Source organism: Podarcis gaigeae (assembly GCF_964106915.1).
Source record: "Podarcis gaigeae genome assembly, chromosome: 14".
In the NCBI taxonomy this organism is placed as follows: domain Eukaryota; kingdom Metazoa; phylum Chordata; class Lepidosauria; order Squamata; family Lacertidae; genus Podarcis; species Podarcis gaigeae.
The window spans coordinates 36,613,252-36,628,538 of NC_139690.1; the positions used below are offsets into that span (position 1 = coordinate 36,613,252).

The 15,287-nt window shown below is 47.6% G+C and overlaps 1 protein-coding gene across 1 annotated transcript; it reads right to left on the bottom strand.

Moving 5' to 3' along the window:
- Positions 1-3,972: 3,972 nt before the first annotated feature.
- On the bottom strand, positions 3,973-13,298 carry LOC310831067 (transmembrane protein 100-like). Its single transcript, XM_083711161.1, has 2 exons — positions 7,190-13,298; positions 3,973-5,288 (listed from the first exon to the last, which is right to left on the bottom strand). Exon 1 carries the CDS (start codon positions 13,065-13,067, stop codon positions 12,693-12,695), a length of 375 nt encoding a protein of 124 aa, XP_083567287.1. The 5' UTR covers positions 13,068-13,298; the 3' UTR covers positions 3,973-5,288; positions 7,190-12,692.
- Between the last annotated feature and the right edge of the window lie 1,989 nt (positions 13,299-15,287).

A 15,287-nucleotide genomic window follows, 5' to 3' on the forward strand; every position in this document is an offset into this window, starting at 1 on the left:
GTTTGCCAACTGCAAGTTCAGTTCTCCACATTTCTGTACCTGTTTGCAATATTCTTTCTCATGAAAATTAATCAGCGTGACTGTTGCTTAACATACACATCTTTGCAGGGCAATTTGCTTGGGCAGAATGCATTTTATGTTCTTTATACCAATATATGCATTCATATGCACACTTTACCTTAGTAAGTGTGTTTTCGTACACATTACTAGGCTGGATAACTGCATTGCGAAATTCAGGAAAGAGTGTCTTTTGAAAGGATGGCTGGGCTTTGTATTGTTTTGGAAAGCTCGAACTAGGTAAGTTCACCTTCAAATGTGAACTGTTGGCCAAGGCTACATGTATTCCGACTTCACCATCCTGATTGCCAGGCTTCTGCAGGATCAAGCCAAAAAAGTCTGTGCACCAACTCTCAGAGAGCAGAGAAAAACAACAGGAAGCTTGACTGAATGAAGCAGAGACCAAGGTGAAGAGTGGCAGGTACTCAGATGACTCAAAGGGCTGCTTTGTGTCTCTATCAGAGCAGAAAATTGCCCATCAGATAGATGTGATCAGCCCAATAATGCACGTCTGGAAAGGCTATTAAGGCACATTACAGGCTGGGAAAACAGGAAGCACAGCTGCCAGGCAAAGCCTCTTAATCCACATCCATTTGCTAGCTCTGTCTATTTCAGCCAAGTGGAGAAGAGGGTAGGGGAAATTACATAGCGACTCTCTCCATGTTAGCAAATTATGTGTATACATAGAATTATAGAGCTGAAGGGGGCCTTGGAGGTCATCTAATCTAAGCCCTTGTCCAATGCAGAGGTCCTAGGGCATCTTCAGCAGGTGCGGCTTCTGCTAGACTCATTTCCAGAAAAATTGCTGAAAGCTGCTTTGCAGGCAGAGTCACACTTCTTATCAACTACTGCAGCTAAGCATGTCTCATTCCTGTTTAATGTCCAGCCTTGGGAAACTTGACTGCCTCCCTTAATCCCACTATTGCTGTCATTGCAGAAAGGACAGCGATGCCCCTTTTCGGATATCTTAGCTGCCTACCTATTAAATCTGAACTGGCTCCAAGAGCAACGGTTGAAATGTGACCCTTTCCGCAAGTGTTCGCCTAAGCAGATGTCTCATACCCTTCGGCTGCATACACACCGAACAGTTAAAGCACATGACTTCCCCCAAAGAATCCTGGGAACTGTAGCTTATTAAGAGTGCTGGGAACTGCAGCTCTGTAAGGGGTAAACTACAGCTCCCAGGATTCTTTGGGAGAAGTCATGTGCTTTAAATTGACAGCCAATCTCTTCAACACAGCTCGTGTTCTGCCTCCCCACTGAAATCACAGACTAAATGTCCTGTGAAGAGCTGACCTCTTGTCTTAGTACATGAATTTGCTGCCTCATTTGCCTTTAGTAATAAACATAGCATATTGGAGGAGAAACTTGAAGCTGGCTTCCCCATTGGCTGGTGTCAAACTGACAAGTGACATTAAGCCCCAGGCCCTATTGGCAAACACAAGCAAACACAAACACACACACACATCATGGTAAATCTACTTCCAAAGGTAATATTTTACATAAGAAAAAGAGGATTTTCCAGGAGCTAGAGAGAAATTGCCTGGCACAAGGAACTGCTGCCTATCCCGGCTCAAATTCATATATCGATATATGTATTTAGACTATATATATATATGTAGACATTTAGCAAAGTAGCCCTAAAAACTATCGAGATTAACCCTCAGCTTGCTATGGAACAGACTCCCTCAGGTGGTGGTGGACTCTCCTTCACTGGAGGTTTTTAAGCAGGGGGTGGGTGGCCATCTGTCAGGAATTCTGTACTATGATTCCTGCATTGCAGGGGTTGGACTCAACGACCCTTGGGGTCCCTTCCAACTCTACAGTTCTATGATTCTATGAATAGAGAGCCAGGCTAGAGAAGTTACCATTGTTATCTCAGTTTCTTTTTTAGATAAAGGCATAAAAATGTGTTTACCTTGAAATAAAACTAACATTACTGATCTGAGGTGGAGTGGAGGGCTGTGCCCTGAAAGGCACGAGATTTCTCCTTTCTTTTTGTGGTTCTTGAAACCAGATTTGGAGCCAACATCAAACTTAGTCAGACTACTGGCCTATCTAGCTCACTATTGTCTATTGGCAATTATTATTAGCAAGTGGGTGGCACTGTGGTCTAAACCACTGAGCCTCTTGGGCTTGCTGATCATAAGGTCGGCAGTTCAAGTCTGTGCGATGGGGTGAGCTCCCGTTGCTCTGTCCCAGCTCCTGCCAACCTAGCAGTTCGAAAGCATACCAAGGCAAGTAGATAAATAGCTACCACTACAGCAGGAAGGTAAACGACATTTCCATGCATTCTAGCTCTTGTCACAGTGTCCCATTGCACCAGAAGCGGTTTAGTCATGCTGGCCACATGACCTAGAAAGCTGTCTGTGGACAAATGCCGACTCCCTCGGCCTGAAAGCGAGATGAGCATCACAACCTCATAGTCGCCTTTGACTGGACTTAACCGTCCTTTACCTTTACTTTACCTGTCTATTGGCAAGTGGCTCTCCAGGGTTTCTGGCACAGTATCTGTCCTGGAGATGCCATGGATTGAACTTGGGACTTTCTGCATGCAAAGATGTTCTGCCACTGAGCTACAGCCCTTCCTCAAATAAACTCCTTCAAACAGAGGACTGTACTGTGTAAAATACATAGCTGTCAACTTACAGATTTGAAAATAAGGGACCAGCAGCCTCGAAAATAAGGGATCAGCAGCCAAAATAAAGGATTTTAGTCAACCAGCTGAAATGCGAAGTTAAAAGGGACCAGATAATTTGGGAGAGCAGCGCCAGTTTTTAGCCCTTCGTTTCCAGAGGTTGCTGCTCAAGACACCAGCTGATGAAACACTGCAATTAAATAACTACAAGCAGCAACCACTTTTCGCGCAAAACGAAGTCCAAGCTACGATGCTGCTGCTGTGGTTCTGTATCTTTTCTCTCGTGCTCCATCTGCAGCTCCCAGTTCCATCAGGTGGGGCAGGAGGGGGGGGGGGAATGGCGCCCAAAGTAAACCCGCAGATCAGACCATGCTAGTCTACCACTACAAATCTATGGGAGAAGCGCTTGCAGTCCTTCTTCTGCTTCCCCCCTCTGTGGTTAGCCCTTGGAACACCCGCCCGCGGCTCCACCTCCTCCTCCTCTCTCTGAACTGCTTTCTCTATGGTTGCCCTCACTCGCCTCTCAAGGCTCCACAGCAATTCATAGGCCGTGCCAGGCTGCCCATCTGATCTAGGTCCTTCGGCGGCACAGACGCAGTACGGCATAGCGGGAGTGGCGGCGGCAGCGACGGGCAGAGGGGAGGCCCCAGGCAGAGACACTCAGTTCGGCGGCCGCAAGGAGGATGGCGGCAGAAGGGCCTGAGGCTCCCGCCAGTCCCAGCAGGGAGGGGCTCCCGGGGCAGAGGCTGGTGAGAGGAGGCTGGAAGAGGGCGGGCCGGGCAGCCAAGCAACACAGTTGGAGCCCCCCTCCTTCCTGGCCGGCAGGGAGGGAGGGAGAGGAGCTGCTTCCTTTGAAACCTGGGAAATTTAAGGGACATCATCAATAAGCGACAGCAGCGGGACACAGCGCTGGGATAAGGGAGTTTCCTGCCAAATAAGGGACGGTTGGCAGCTATGGTAAAGTTGGACATGTAGGTACCCTAGCAGCGAATAGATTAATGGCAAATGGCTTCTGGGGACTTCTGTTCTTCTCTTCCTTTGCATCATTTCATGTATCTGACGAACTGGACCCAGTCTGCAAAAGCTGCATCCATAATACATTTGTCAAGCTTCTTTGTTAATTTTGCTGTAACAGACTAGCATGGCTACCCCTCTAGAAATGTTTCTGTGTGTTTGTCTCTTACACCCTCCTGTACACCCACACACTCTCTTCCCTTTTTTTGTGATGATTTTTGGAAAATCCATCAGTATTCACACAAATGCAAAACAAAAACGTCTCAGTAAAGAAGAAAATTTTATTTCCCCTCTCCAAGAAATGTGGTTCCAGTACAACATTAGTGAGAGGGCATATGAAAAACAGAAAAATATATATGTATAAAGATTGTATTCATGGCACTTTGATAACAGAAACCGCCAACTTCTTACAGATCCTTGATTTTCCCCACAGACACCCAAACATTCCTCATTTGATATAAAGAATTTCATCACAAGGGTAGTTATCGTTGTCATTTCAGTAGAAGTTGTGCAACAGGCTGGCAGAGTGGAGAAATGCAACAGTTGTTTTTTAAAGGGTCTGTGCAAATAGAAGAGGGGAGAGGAGCAGGCAACTCTGGAGTCGAAAGCTTAAAAAAAATTAATTGATACATTTCCATGTGTAAAACAGACAGTGTGATCCAGTGAAGGTGTTACTGCAGCTGTCTAATTCCTATAAACCCAGACTGCCAGTGTCATAAAGCAGTGTAACATCTGAAGTTGGGACTCATAGAAGATTGCAGAAACAACTCCAATACCTTGACAAAATTACAAGATGTGCCCCCCCATGTTGACCCAATGCATTTTGCTGTCTGAGCTGGAGCAGCAAATCTACCCACCACAAAACACACACACCAAGTGAATGGTACAAATTGTCTTGGCACCTGATAATCCCACAAACACCTTGCCCACTCCTTGCACTCCTTGAGCGTCAATATGCAATCATAACAAACTAAATGGCAAGCCCTTTAATGGCAGCCAGAATTGGTTACCTGAGGCAGTAGCCTTAGTTTGTCTAAATCAGGGCCAGCCCTGGCTGCTATGATATTCCTTGTGTCCCAGCTTCAGATACATCAGGACTGACTCTGAGAGCTGATGCAGATATAACTGCAGCCAGCTCAACCATGCAAGCTGCAACCTTTCCTGTCTGCCCAAGTAGATCACCACTGGTGTCAACAGTGGTTTGCAGAGGTCCAGCTGGTGCCAGGAATGCCCACTCCAGTTCTAATTGCATTTCCTTTCTGCTGAAAGATTTGCAAGAGTAACAGGGGAACAGTGCTTGTTGGAGTCCCCACCATGACCAGATTTTGTTATTCTCTTAAAAGTGAGGCTGGAAAACAGATGAGGTGGAAAGCTAATTGCTGTCTTTTTGTCCACCCAAAAACTGGTGGGATGCTGAATTGGAAAGACACCATAATGGGTACTTTTAGTGTGGACAGCTGTGGTCACACCATCTCAAAAAAGGGTATCATTTAACTTGTAAAGATGTAAAAAGAGCAACCAAAAGAAAAATGTGGTTGGCGGATGGGTGGGTCAGGGCATCAGAACCTTGAAGGAAAGGCTATAGCATTGGAGTGGGGAGAAAGACAATTTAACCAAGAGACATTATTGCATTTTTAAAAGACTAATGCATGCTGTGGAGACTGAATAGAAATAAATGTTTTTTCCTCTGACAAAGAACGTTACATCTCAGGGTTGCCTAATGAAATTGACTGGCAGGAGAATCATAGCAAGCAAAATGAAGTACTTCCTCACATAGCAGATAAATAACTTGATGGAATTCACAGAACCAAGATATGCTGTTGGTCACTAGCTGAAATGGTTTCTAAAAGGGTTTAGACAAATTAACGGAGGAGAAATCTAATCAATGGCTAATAGTCATGACGGCTGCTGGAATCTCAAGGTTCAGAGGCAGCTGATGGGGAGCGGCAGCAAGAGAGAGCAATTGCCTTGAAGCCCTGCCTAGGTTTGGAAGCTTTCCAGAGATATCTGGCTGGCCACTGTGAGAATAGGATGCTGGACTAGATGGACCTTTGGTCTGATCCAGCAGCCAGGTTCTTATTGTGTTCTGATCAGACTGCACTAAATATTAGGGAAAGTGTTTGCAAAATTAATTACAAGCGTCCATCCAATTACTTGCAATTAACTCACACATGACTCCATATATGTGTGGCACTGGGAAATACCATATTTGTCGCTCTATAAGACGCACCAGACCACAGGATGCACCTAGTTTTTGGAGGAGGAAAACAAGAAGAAAAAAATCTGAATTTCAGAAGCCAGAACAGCAAGAGGGATCACTGTGCAGTGAAAGCAGCAATCCCTCTTGCTGTTCTGGCTTCTGGGATAGCTGTGCAGCCTGCCTTCACTCCATAAGATGCACACACATTTCCCCTTACTTTTTAGGACGGAAAAAGTGAGTCTTATAGAGCAAAAAATACGGTAATTCAATTCAATCCAAACCCAGAAATGGCAGGCGAGAGCTGGAGAGTCCTCGTGACTTGCAAGGAGACCCTTCCTGGATCAGAGTGGGGCTTTGTTTATGCTGCTTAGCCTCGCCACCTAACAGCTGGCGGGGTAGTACAGCAGCAGCAACCACTTTCCCACTCATCCTCCACCTTCTAGTTGGGGATATTTTTAGATGCAATATTTTTTGGTGTGGATTGAAGAGAGCGTGGCAGAAAGGGCATTTAAAGGGTGTTTAGAGGGTGCTCCTCACTTTACACAATTTCACTTATGCATGTGGGGCGCCAGAACGTAAACCCTGCATAAGTGGAGGGGGGCCACCTGTCTCATTACTGCATTTTCCCCAAGGAGCTCAATGTGGTGCATTTATTTCATCTATTTATTAAATTTAGATCCCACCCTCCTTCCCAAAAGAGGCCAGGGCAAGATGGTTTTTCCTCTCTCAATATTATCCTCCTAAAACCCTGTAAGGTAACTTAGGCTGAGAGTTGGTGACTGGCCCAGCAAGCTCCATGGCCAAGGAGGGATTTGAACCCTGGTCTCCCAAAGTCATAGTCCAACACTAACCCAGCCTTTCTCAACCTTGGCTCCCCACATGTTGTTGGACTGCAACTCCCACTATTCCTAGCCAGCATGGCCAGTAGTCTGGGATGATGGGAGTAGTGTGCTCTAACCACTACACCATGTCTAGAGAGTTGCATGTTCCAGCATCACTCTGTGTCCCACCAATGTGGAGCCTCATCACCTGGACGCTTCCCACTGCAGCCAGGACTAGACGGTTAAGAACTTTGATTAAGAAGATAGTATTGGAAAGCAAACAAACAATATTTTGACCCATGTGGTAGTGATGTGATGGCTGGAGTGGTCCAAGCAGATGCTTTTTTTTTTCAGCTGGAGGAAGGAAACCTAGGAAGCAGATGTCATTTGCAAGTAACACCAACTTAGTTTCCATTAAGCCAAGCTATGGCAACGGAATCCAGTGTGATGAAACCACACCAGTTTGTGCATAAAATGTTCCACCTTCCAAGAACATGGCCAAATTTAGCTGATTAGAAGCAGAGAGAAAAGGTGTGATCAGAAGCAGGAACTCAGCCAAGTTAGAAGGTCAAGCTCAGCACTACAGCCTCCACTGACTGGCAGAAATTGCATTGCCAGCCTCATTGCCTGCAGCAGCACTTACATTATGCCAGCCCTGCAGAGGCATGACTACTAGCAGCTGCCCAATGCCAGAAGATCAGGACCTGCAGATGGGTAGCAAGGCGGATCTCAGCAAAGCTGTTGCCGCCATGTTGGATTCCACCTTAGGTTGGCCAGACCAAAGGAGCACTACATGTGTGTCTGGATGAGGATGTGTTCTTCTGATGAGATGCTCGTTTTAACAACATCCACAAGCACTGCAAAGTGGCAGGGGAATGGAATGGGCCATTAAAAATGATAATAATAAGTTACGTATTTCCTGCCACCCACATGCTTGTGCCTTTCTCCTGCCATACTGCAGAGCTGATTTGCATTTAGTAGCAATGCTAAGGGAACGCTGTGCTCTGTGAATTGCCATTTTAGGATTCATCACGTGCCTTGTCAGCTCTGTAAGGTATAAATCAAATGTGAAAACGGGTCCCATGTTGTAGCCTGGGAGTCAGAGGTGGGTCTCTGGATTCAACCAGACCACTCCTCTATGCCAGGGGTAGGGGGGCGAATTCTGGGCAAACTTCTGGAGGCCACATGTCAGTGCAGGATGGGACCAAAAGAAAAGGCAGATGGAGCAATTAATATAAATTTTACCTGTGCATGGTAAGCTTGTCTCTACACACACACACACACACACACACACACACACACACACCCTCTTTAGCCTCCATGTGTGCAAGGACACATTCCAACCAGGCAAAAACAAAACAAAACCACCCAAAGAGAGTGCAAAATGGGGCCAGTGAGGGGTGTGGCAACTTAGCAGAAGACAGCTTTCTATGTTCATAAATCATCCAGAATGATGAAGCCCAACTTTAATCACCTGCAGTTTCGCCCTCAAGGCAACAGCTGCAGTGGCACAGGGAACTGGCACTTGACCAACAGAATTCCTAGCTGAACTCCAGTGCCTGGCATATTTTTTGTGTGTCCTTCACTGAAGTTGTAAATGCTTGTACAGATGATATATTTCCAACGGCACTGCTTATGTGCTGCAGGAGTGAACCAAACCAATCCAAATAAACAAGGTAACTTCTAGAAGGGGCTTTTGCTGCAAGAGCTTAGGATCCTTGCTTATACTAAGTCAGACTTTTGGTCCAGGTAACTCAGTACTGTCTACACTGACTGGCAGCAGCTCCCCAGGGTTTCAGGCAAGGAATCTTTCCCAGTCCTATCTGGAGATCCCGAAGATTGAACCTGGAATCGACATCCAAAGCAGGTGTTTTGCCATTAAGCTACTGCCCAAATTCAGAGCCAAGTACATGTACATACATCAGCAGTGGAAGATAGCAGAGCTCACCCCACAGCAGAAATAAATGCATGAGATCCCAAAGCTGGGCATATCTGTATGCACCCCCAAGTCTTTTGAAGTTTGTTTGTTGGCTTGTGGACTTGAAAATCATGCAGGGATGTCAACAAAACTGTATACAGATCTCTCCAGCCCAGGAAATGCCATGCATTGCGCTCAGCTGCTGGAGGGGGGGGGGTCATATTTGATTACCCGGTGCCCAGAAATAGAGAAAACAGACCTGCTATTGGCAGCCTAATTATAGAAAGTCCGCCTGTCTTTTGCAACAGTGGAACAGCAAGGGGTTAACCGTGGCAGGTTATTGCTCTATTATGCAGGCAAACAAAGGATCTTCCTGGGTGAGCAAAGGTCTATTTTCTTCTCTCTTAAACCCCCCCCCCAACCCCTCAATGGAAACAGAGAGTAACAAAAAGCAAAGAAAGCAGCTCTGAGTTCTTGAGTTACAGAACAAAGCATTAGAAACTGACAAAAGATCCTTCCTGGAGAAGGGAGGGGAGTTGTAAATCCTGGCTTTGTTACAGGCATGGTTTTCATTTAAAGTTATGAAAATGCTTGAGAGCTCTGTCTCTCTGAAACACATGGATCACATATATTAAAAGTGAGAGTTATGCTGCAGAGGAAGCTGCCTTAAATGAAGTCAGGCGATTTGTCCATTTAGCATAGTATTCTCTAGTCTTGAGTAGCAAGAGCTGCCCAGGTGGTGCCTTTCCTTTCCCCTGCTCACCTGGCGTACTTCTGGGGCAGGGTGGTCCAACACGTTCCCACCCCTTCCCACATACTGGACTTCTCTCTCTCTCTCTCTCTCTCTCTCTCTCTCTCTCTCTCTCTGTGTGTGCAATAAGGAAAGTGACGGGGAAACACTCCAGAAACCGCTAAATAAATTCCCAACATCATCAAACCTTCCCACTTCCTTTGTGCAAGCAAATCAGGATGTATGCTCAGCAAACTAGTCCAGAAATAACACTGATTTTTATTCTGAATGAACTTGGGACTTCATGTACAGCCATGTGCTCTACCATATTCCAAGGAAGCAACAGTTATTCCCTCACTTCTTTCACTGAGTAGGATCTGGCATAATCTTCCAGCACTTCCTATGTCAAAATGCTTCCACCTGCACCAGTCCACTTGCCATGGCTAGAATGAGCCTCCATGTGGCTCGGCACCACATGTACGTGGTGCCTGCCTCTTCTGGGGTATGAGACCTTATCCTTGAATGGGGTGGTAGGAGGCAACTAGACCCTTGGAGCTGATTCAGCCCAGCCAACCCTGAGGCAATTTTATTTGGCCCCTGGAAGCCCCACCAAGATCTAATCGAGGGGCAGGGAAAGGTTGCTCACGGTTGCATTCATGGAGAAAAGAAGAATGTGTGCAAGCTGTAAGAAACAAAAGCTATGCCAATACACAGAAATTACATACACAAGGACAAAAAAAGGATGTATGTGATATGCAAGATGCAGAATATGTGGTGCAATGGCAGCTAGTGTCAGACTTATTCTAGGGAGATCCAAGTTCAAATTTCTGGCAACAGACTGGATGGCTTTGGGCCAGACACCATCTCTCAACCTAGCCTGCCTTAGGATAAAAGACAGAAATTATGCAGCTTTCATTTGAGAAAGGCAGAATAAAAAGATAACAATGATACCTTTATTATGAAGCATGTCTACAGAGGAAGTTGCATTAAACCGAGTCAGGGCATTGGGCCATTTAGTTCAATATTGCCTACACTGACTGGCAGAGGCTCTCCAGGGTTTCAGGCAGGGAGTCTTTCCCAGCCCTGCCTGGAGATACCCAGGGGCAAAACTGGGACCTTTTGCATGCAAAGCAAATGCCCTACTGCTGAGTTATCTATCAGCCATTCAGATGTTTGCAACAAACTTCCTTATGCCCTCCCCCAGAGCAAAGTATGGAGGACTGAGCAGCGCCCCCCCAAGTGAATAGATGTGGGTCATCCCTGTTTTAGAACTCCAACAAGGAGTAGAGGAGATTACCATCTGGATATGGCCCCAAAGCACTCCTGCCTCTTGTCTGTCTCCCTTCCTGCTCAGTCAAGTTTGCACTTCCACATATGTTACACTTGGGCCAGACATAACAGCAGCACACACACGCACACCCCGGGGGGGGGGGGAGGTTAATCCAACAGCATACTGTGAAGGAGTTAGCCAGGAAACGTGATGTATGTGTGCACACCCTTCGTTCCCAGCCTCGTCTACCCCCACGCCAGTCCTGGCCGCTGCCTTTTTCCGGCTCCTAGGCTTACAGAGAGTCTGGTTTCACTTCTTTCCAGCTGCATGTGTGGATGTGGATGAGCTCCAGGTGCTGAGGAGCCAAGAGAGCAGCTGTTCCCTACCCACCCACCCTCCACTCTTCCAGCCATAGCTATCAGCCAGCCTTGGTATTACTATAGCTCAGCTGAGAATAAACAGCGAGGAGGAGAAAGGAGACCTCCTTTGAATTGCTGGTACACAGCTGTGGTTTGCAGGCCACCCTGCTGGGAGAAAAAACCAGGCCAAAGAAGTCAGGTTAAGGGGGAAAGCTTAGAGAAGTCAGGAATACACACATTCCTTGTTCTGATCCTATTACTTCCCAAGGAGAAACACTGAAAGATCCAACCAGGACATTGAGATTTGTCCCCCCCACCCTTTAATGTAGGCATCTAATGCATGTTATATTTACTCTCTCTCTCTCTCATGCCTCTTACAAGCTCAGCTGCTATCCTGTCCTAACTGGGGCCCTGTCAACGACCTGCCTTTGCATCCTCTGAAACCACAGCTCTGATGCAGCAACTGTCAAGCTACAGGTTACATTAATTCTATCAAGAATACCTGATACATTGCTTTGGAAAACTAGTGGAACAACTGTCTGTGGTGGACAACCTCACAGCGCACTCCTGCGTCAGTATATTGCCAATGTGCAACCAACCAGAGGCACAATGCGGACTGCATGGGTTGGTGGCACATGACTGAATTTATAGTCAGGTGGGCAAAGCTCCACCAGCACTAGAAACTTCCTTAGTTTGCAGCACTTTGCTCTGAAGGGCAGATTAGGCCAGCCTCTTCTTTCGCAATCTGGGCTTTACTTCCCAATGAACAGTTGCCCCGCCATCCCCACAGGAAAGCTGTACCGCTTTGTCAGCTTCAGCTGCAGTTTCAACTGTCCCATGTCTTGTGAGATCTTGAAACTTGACTTGGGCTCTTTTGCTACCACTGTGCACCTTCTCCATCAAACGGTATTTCTTCACTTTTACTTGCAAGAAGTGACGGTATCTGTTTATTCCAAAATCATCCTGACAGTAACCTTTGACCTGGGCTTTCCACCCTGGAAAAGGAGTGTCATTCTAGAGCTGCCACCAGCTGGAACCCCAGGCTCCATCATCCTTCTCAGCCGGCAGAATCGCACTGTTTTTGTCCTGCAGAAACTTGTGAACTTTTGGCTTCACTCATGTTTCACTAGGCAATGCTGCTCCACGATCCTCTTTTTTTTTAAAAAAAAATAGGTATCTCTTTCTGTGATCAGTCAACAATATGCATAGCTGTGTTGGGAGATGAGCAGAAAGCATCCTTGTGGGAGGAAACGCCTTCCCTGCTCTCATTCTGCTGGTGTGTTTTTTAAAAAGGAGTTTTTTTTCCTGGGGCTCTTTGTAAACAAACAGTTCTGTGTGGCAAAGAAGCTCGCAAACCCAAGGTCAGGGCGACTTTTGTAGGGGAACAGCCTGACTCACAGCCAGCCAGCCCTGCCACTTGCCTCCTGCTTTTCAGCATCCTTCCTGGATCGGGCCAATTCCCTTTCACTGTCCAAAACATCATTCAACACATTCAGTAAAAACAGGACAAATGTTGCCCCCACACTGCCAGGTTCCACTGTCCTTTTTCTCTCTTCCCAAAACATTGGAAGGCGCTGCCAAAGCCCCCTTCCTGGCTCCCCTCATTCTGCCATGGAGTACAAGAAAAAGGTGGGGTTCTTGCCAGCCATGGATCTACCTGCCGGGGTTTGGGTCTGGTGCCTGCATCACAAAGCCCCCTGTTCGACGGAAGCAGGCTCCTCTTGCTGTTTCTTGCGCTGCCGCTGCCTCTTGGCCCGCCAGCAGACCAAGGCGCCCACCAGCAGGCCCACCCCGAAGATCAGGGTGGCCACCGAGACCACCTTGGCAATGTCCATCTGCCGCCCATTGATGGTGAAGGTGATGCACGTGGCAGCAATGCCAATGACCAGGGAGACGATGCCAAAGGGGAAGACGCAGCGGTACCAGGATTTTTCCGTGCCCCCCGTGGCCAGTGCCAGCTTGTTGAGTGTGGCCGTGGAGTCGGTGGTGGCAGCCACTGCAGGCAGACCCGGCTTCCCTCCTTGCAAGCAAGTGAGCGAGTTGGACTTGCAGCCCATCATCCTGGCAAGGTGCACAGGGGCAGGTGCCCACGCGAGCCTGGAGAGTTTGCAGTCACAGCATGGGCTGTAGCCTCCTGCCCCCAGCACAGCTTTCTCTGCAAGGGAGAAGAGAAGTGAGAAAAGCAAAGTCCTGCGTTCTTCCTCGTCTTCCTCGGTCTCTTTCCTTGGGCTCTGGCTGCTGTTGCCGCTGTTTGCTTTCTGCTCTGAGCTGTGGCTTGGAGGACTCTTTTGCCGCAACATCAAGAGGCGATTGGCAGATGGGAGCAGTGATATCATACCTGTGGGCGGGAACTCTGAGCCTGTTAACTGTTTCGGAGGAATTGCGGGCAAACACTGGGTTTGAGAGAGTCCCAGGGAAGAGGCTGATGCTAATTGGCTTCTAGGATTTTATTCCAGTCTGCTCAGATTCCCTCCCCCCACCCCACCCCCGCACTATTTCAACATACACTTGCTTTGTATCTGGGGTTTATTGATTTTTAAGTGTTCTTAACTTACGGTTTTTCAGCTGTATTTCACCTTTGTAAGTTACTTTGGCCTCTTTACTGCTTTATTTCAGAGGTGAGGAAACTTTCTCAGCCCAAGGGCCACATTCTCCTCTAGGCAACCTTCTGAGGGCCACATGCCAGGGGTAGGTGGGGCCAGAGGCACCAGTGGTTGGAGCAAGAAATGTAGTTTTTACCTTTGTACAGTAGGCAGGTTTCTATGCGCACGCGCACACACACCCTTCTCATGTTCTGTCCTCCATCTAGACAAGCAAAGGGCATTGTCAGAGTTCAAGGACACATTTTGACCAGGCAAAAAACACTTTGGCTGGAAAGCAGAGCCAGTGACCTGGAGACATAGGAGCCAAGAGGGCTTTGCCCCCCAATAAAATATTTGAGGTGGTTGCCCTCCCCAGTTGATGGGCATTGTCATTCAAATGGTGTGTATGCACTGCATCATGTGACCAATTAAGCAGGGTGGGGCTTACCTGAGGAACCCTCCCCCCAATATTTTATTCAAGTTGGCACACCTGCCTAGAGAGAGGTGGTGTGGCCTGGGGAGAATTCTGAGGGCCAGTTAGAGAGGCCAGGAGGGTCTCAGGGCAGTTCACAGAATAAACCAAATACATAATCAGACAACAACAACAACAACAACCCAATAACCCCCCCAATCCACATTTTAAAAGGGCATAGGATGTCAATCAAATCAACCAAAGGTCTGGTTTAAAAAGAACATTTTTGCCCGGCGCCTCAAGCTGTATAATGAAGGCACCAGGCAAACTTCCCTGGAAAGAGCATTCCACAGATGGGGAGCCACTGCAGAGAAGGCCCATTCTCATGTTGCCACCCTCCGGACCTCTCGAGGAGGAGGCACACGAAGGAGGGCCTCAGAAGATGATCTCAGGGTCCAGGTAGGTTCATATGAAAAGAGGCGGTCCTTGAGGTATTGCGGTCCTGAGCCATTTAAGCCTTTATAGATCAAAACCAGCACTTTGAATTGGGCCCAGAAACTAATTGGTAGCCAGTGCAGTTGGGCCAGGATCGGTGTAATATGTTCAAACCGACTTGCTCCGGTGAGCAACCTGGGTGCTGAATTCTGCACCACCTGAAGTTTCCGAACCATCTTCAGATGCAGCCCTACATATAACACATTGCAGTAATCTAACCCTGAGGTTACCAGAGCATTGGCAACAGTAGTTAAGCTATAGCATTGGCAACAGTAGTTAAGCTATACCAGTCCAGATAGAGGTGTAGCTGGGGCACCAGCCGAAGCTGATAGAAGGCATTCCGGGCCACTGAGGCCACCTGAGCCTTGAGTGACAGCAAAGGATCCAGGGGTACCGCCAAGCTACAAACCTGCTCTTTCAGAGGAAGTGTAACCCCATCAAGAGCTGGCGATCTCCCACCCATCTGGTCTAGGGAACCACCCACTAGCAGTGCCTCAGTCTGATCTGGATTGAGCTTCAGTTTGCTGACTCTCATCCAGTCCATTATTGAGGCAGGACACTGGTCCAGCACTTCCACTGCCTCACCTGCAGATGTAAAGAAGAAATAGAGCTGAGTGTCATCAGCATACGGATGAGAACGTACTCCAAACCTCCAGATAACACCCCCAGCAGTTTCATGTAGACGTTGAACAATGTGGGGGATAGGATTGAGCCCCGCGGAACCCCACATTGAAGGTTCCACAGGGCTGAAAAGCATTCCCCAAGCAACACCCTCTGGGAACAACCATCCA

Excerpts from the sequence above, each read along its gene's own strand:
- LOC310831067 (XM_083711161.1), bottom strand. The coding sequence starts at position 13,067 with ATGATGGGCTGCAAGTCCAACTCGCTCACTTGCTTGCAAGGAGGGAAG.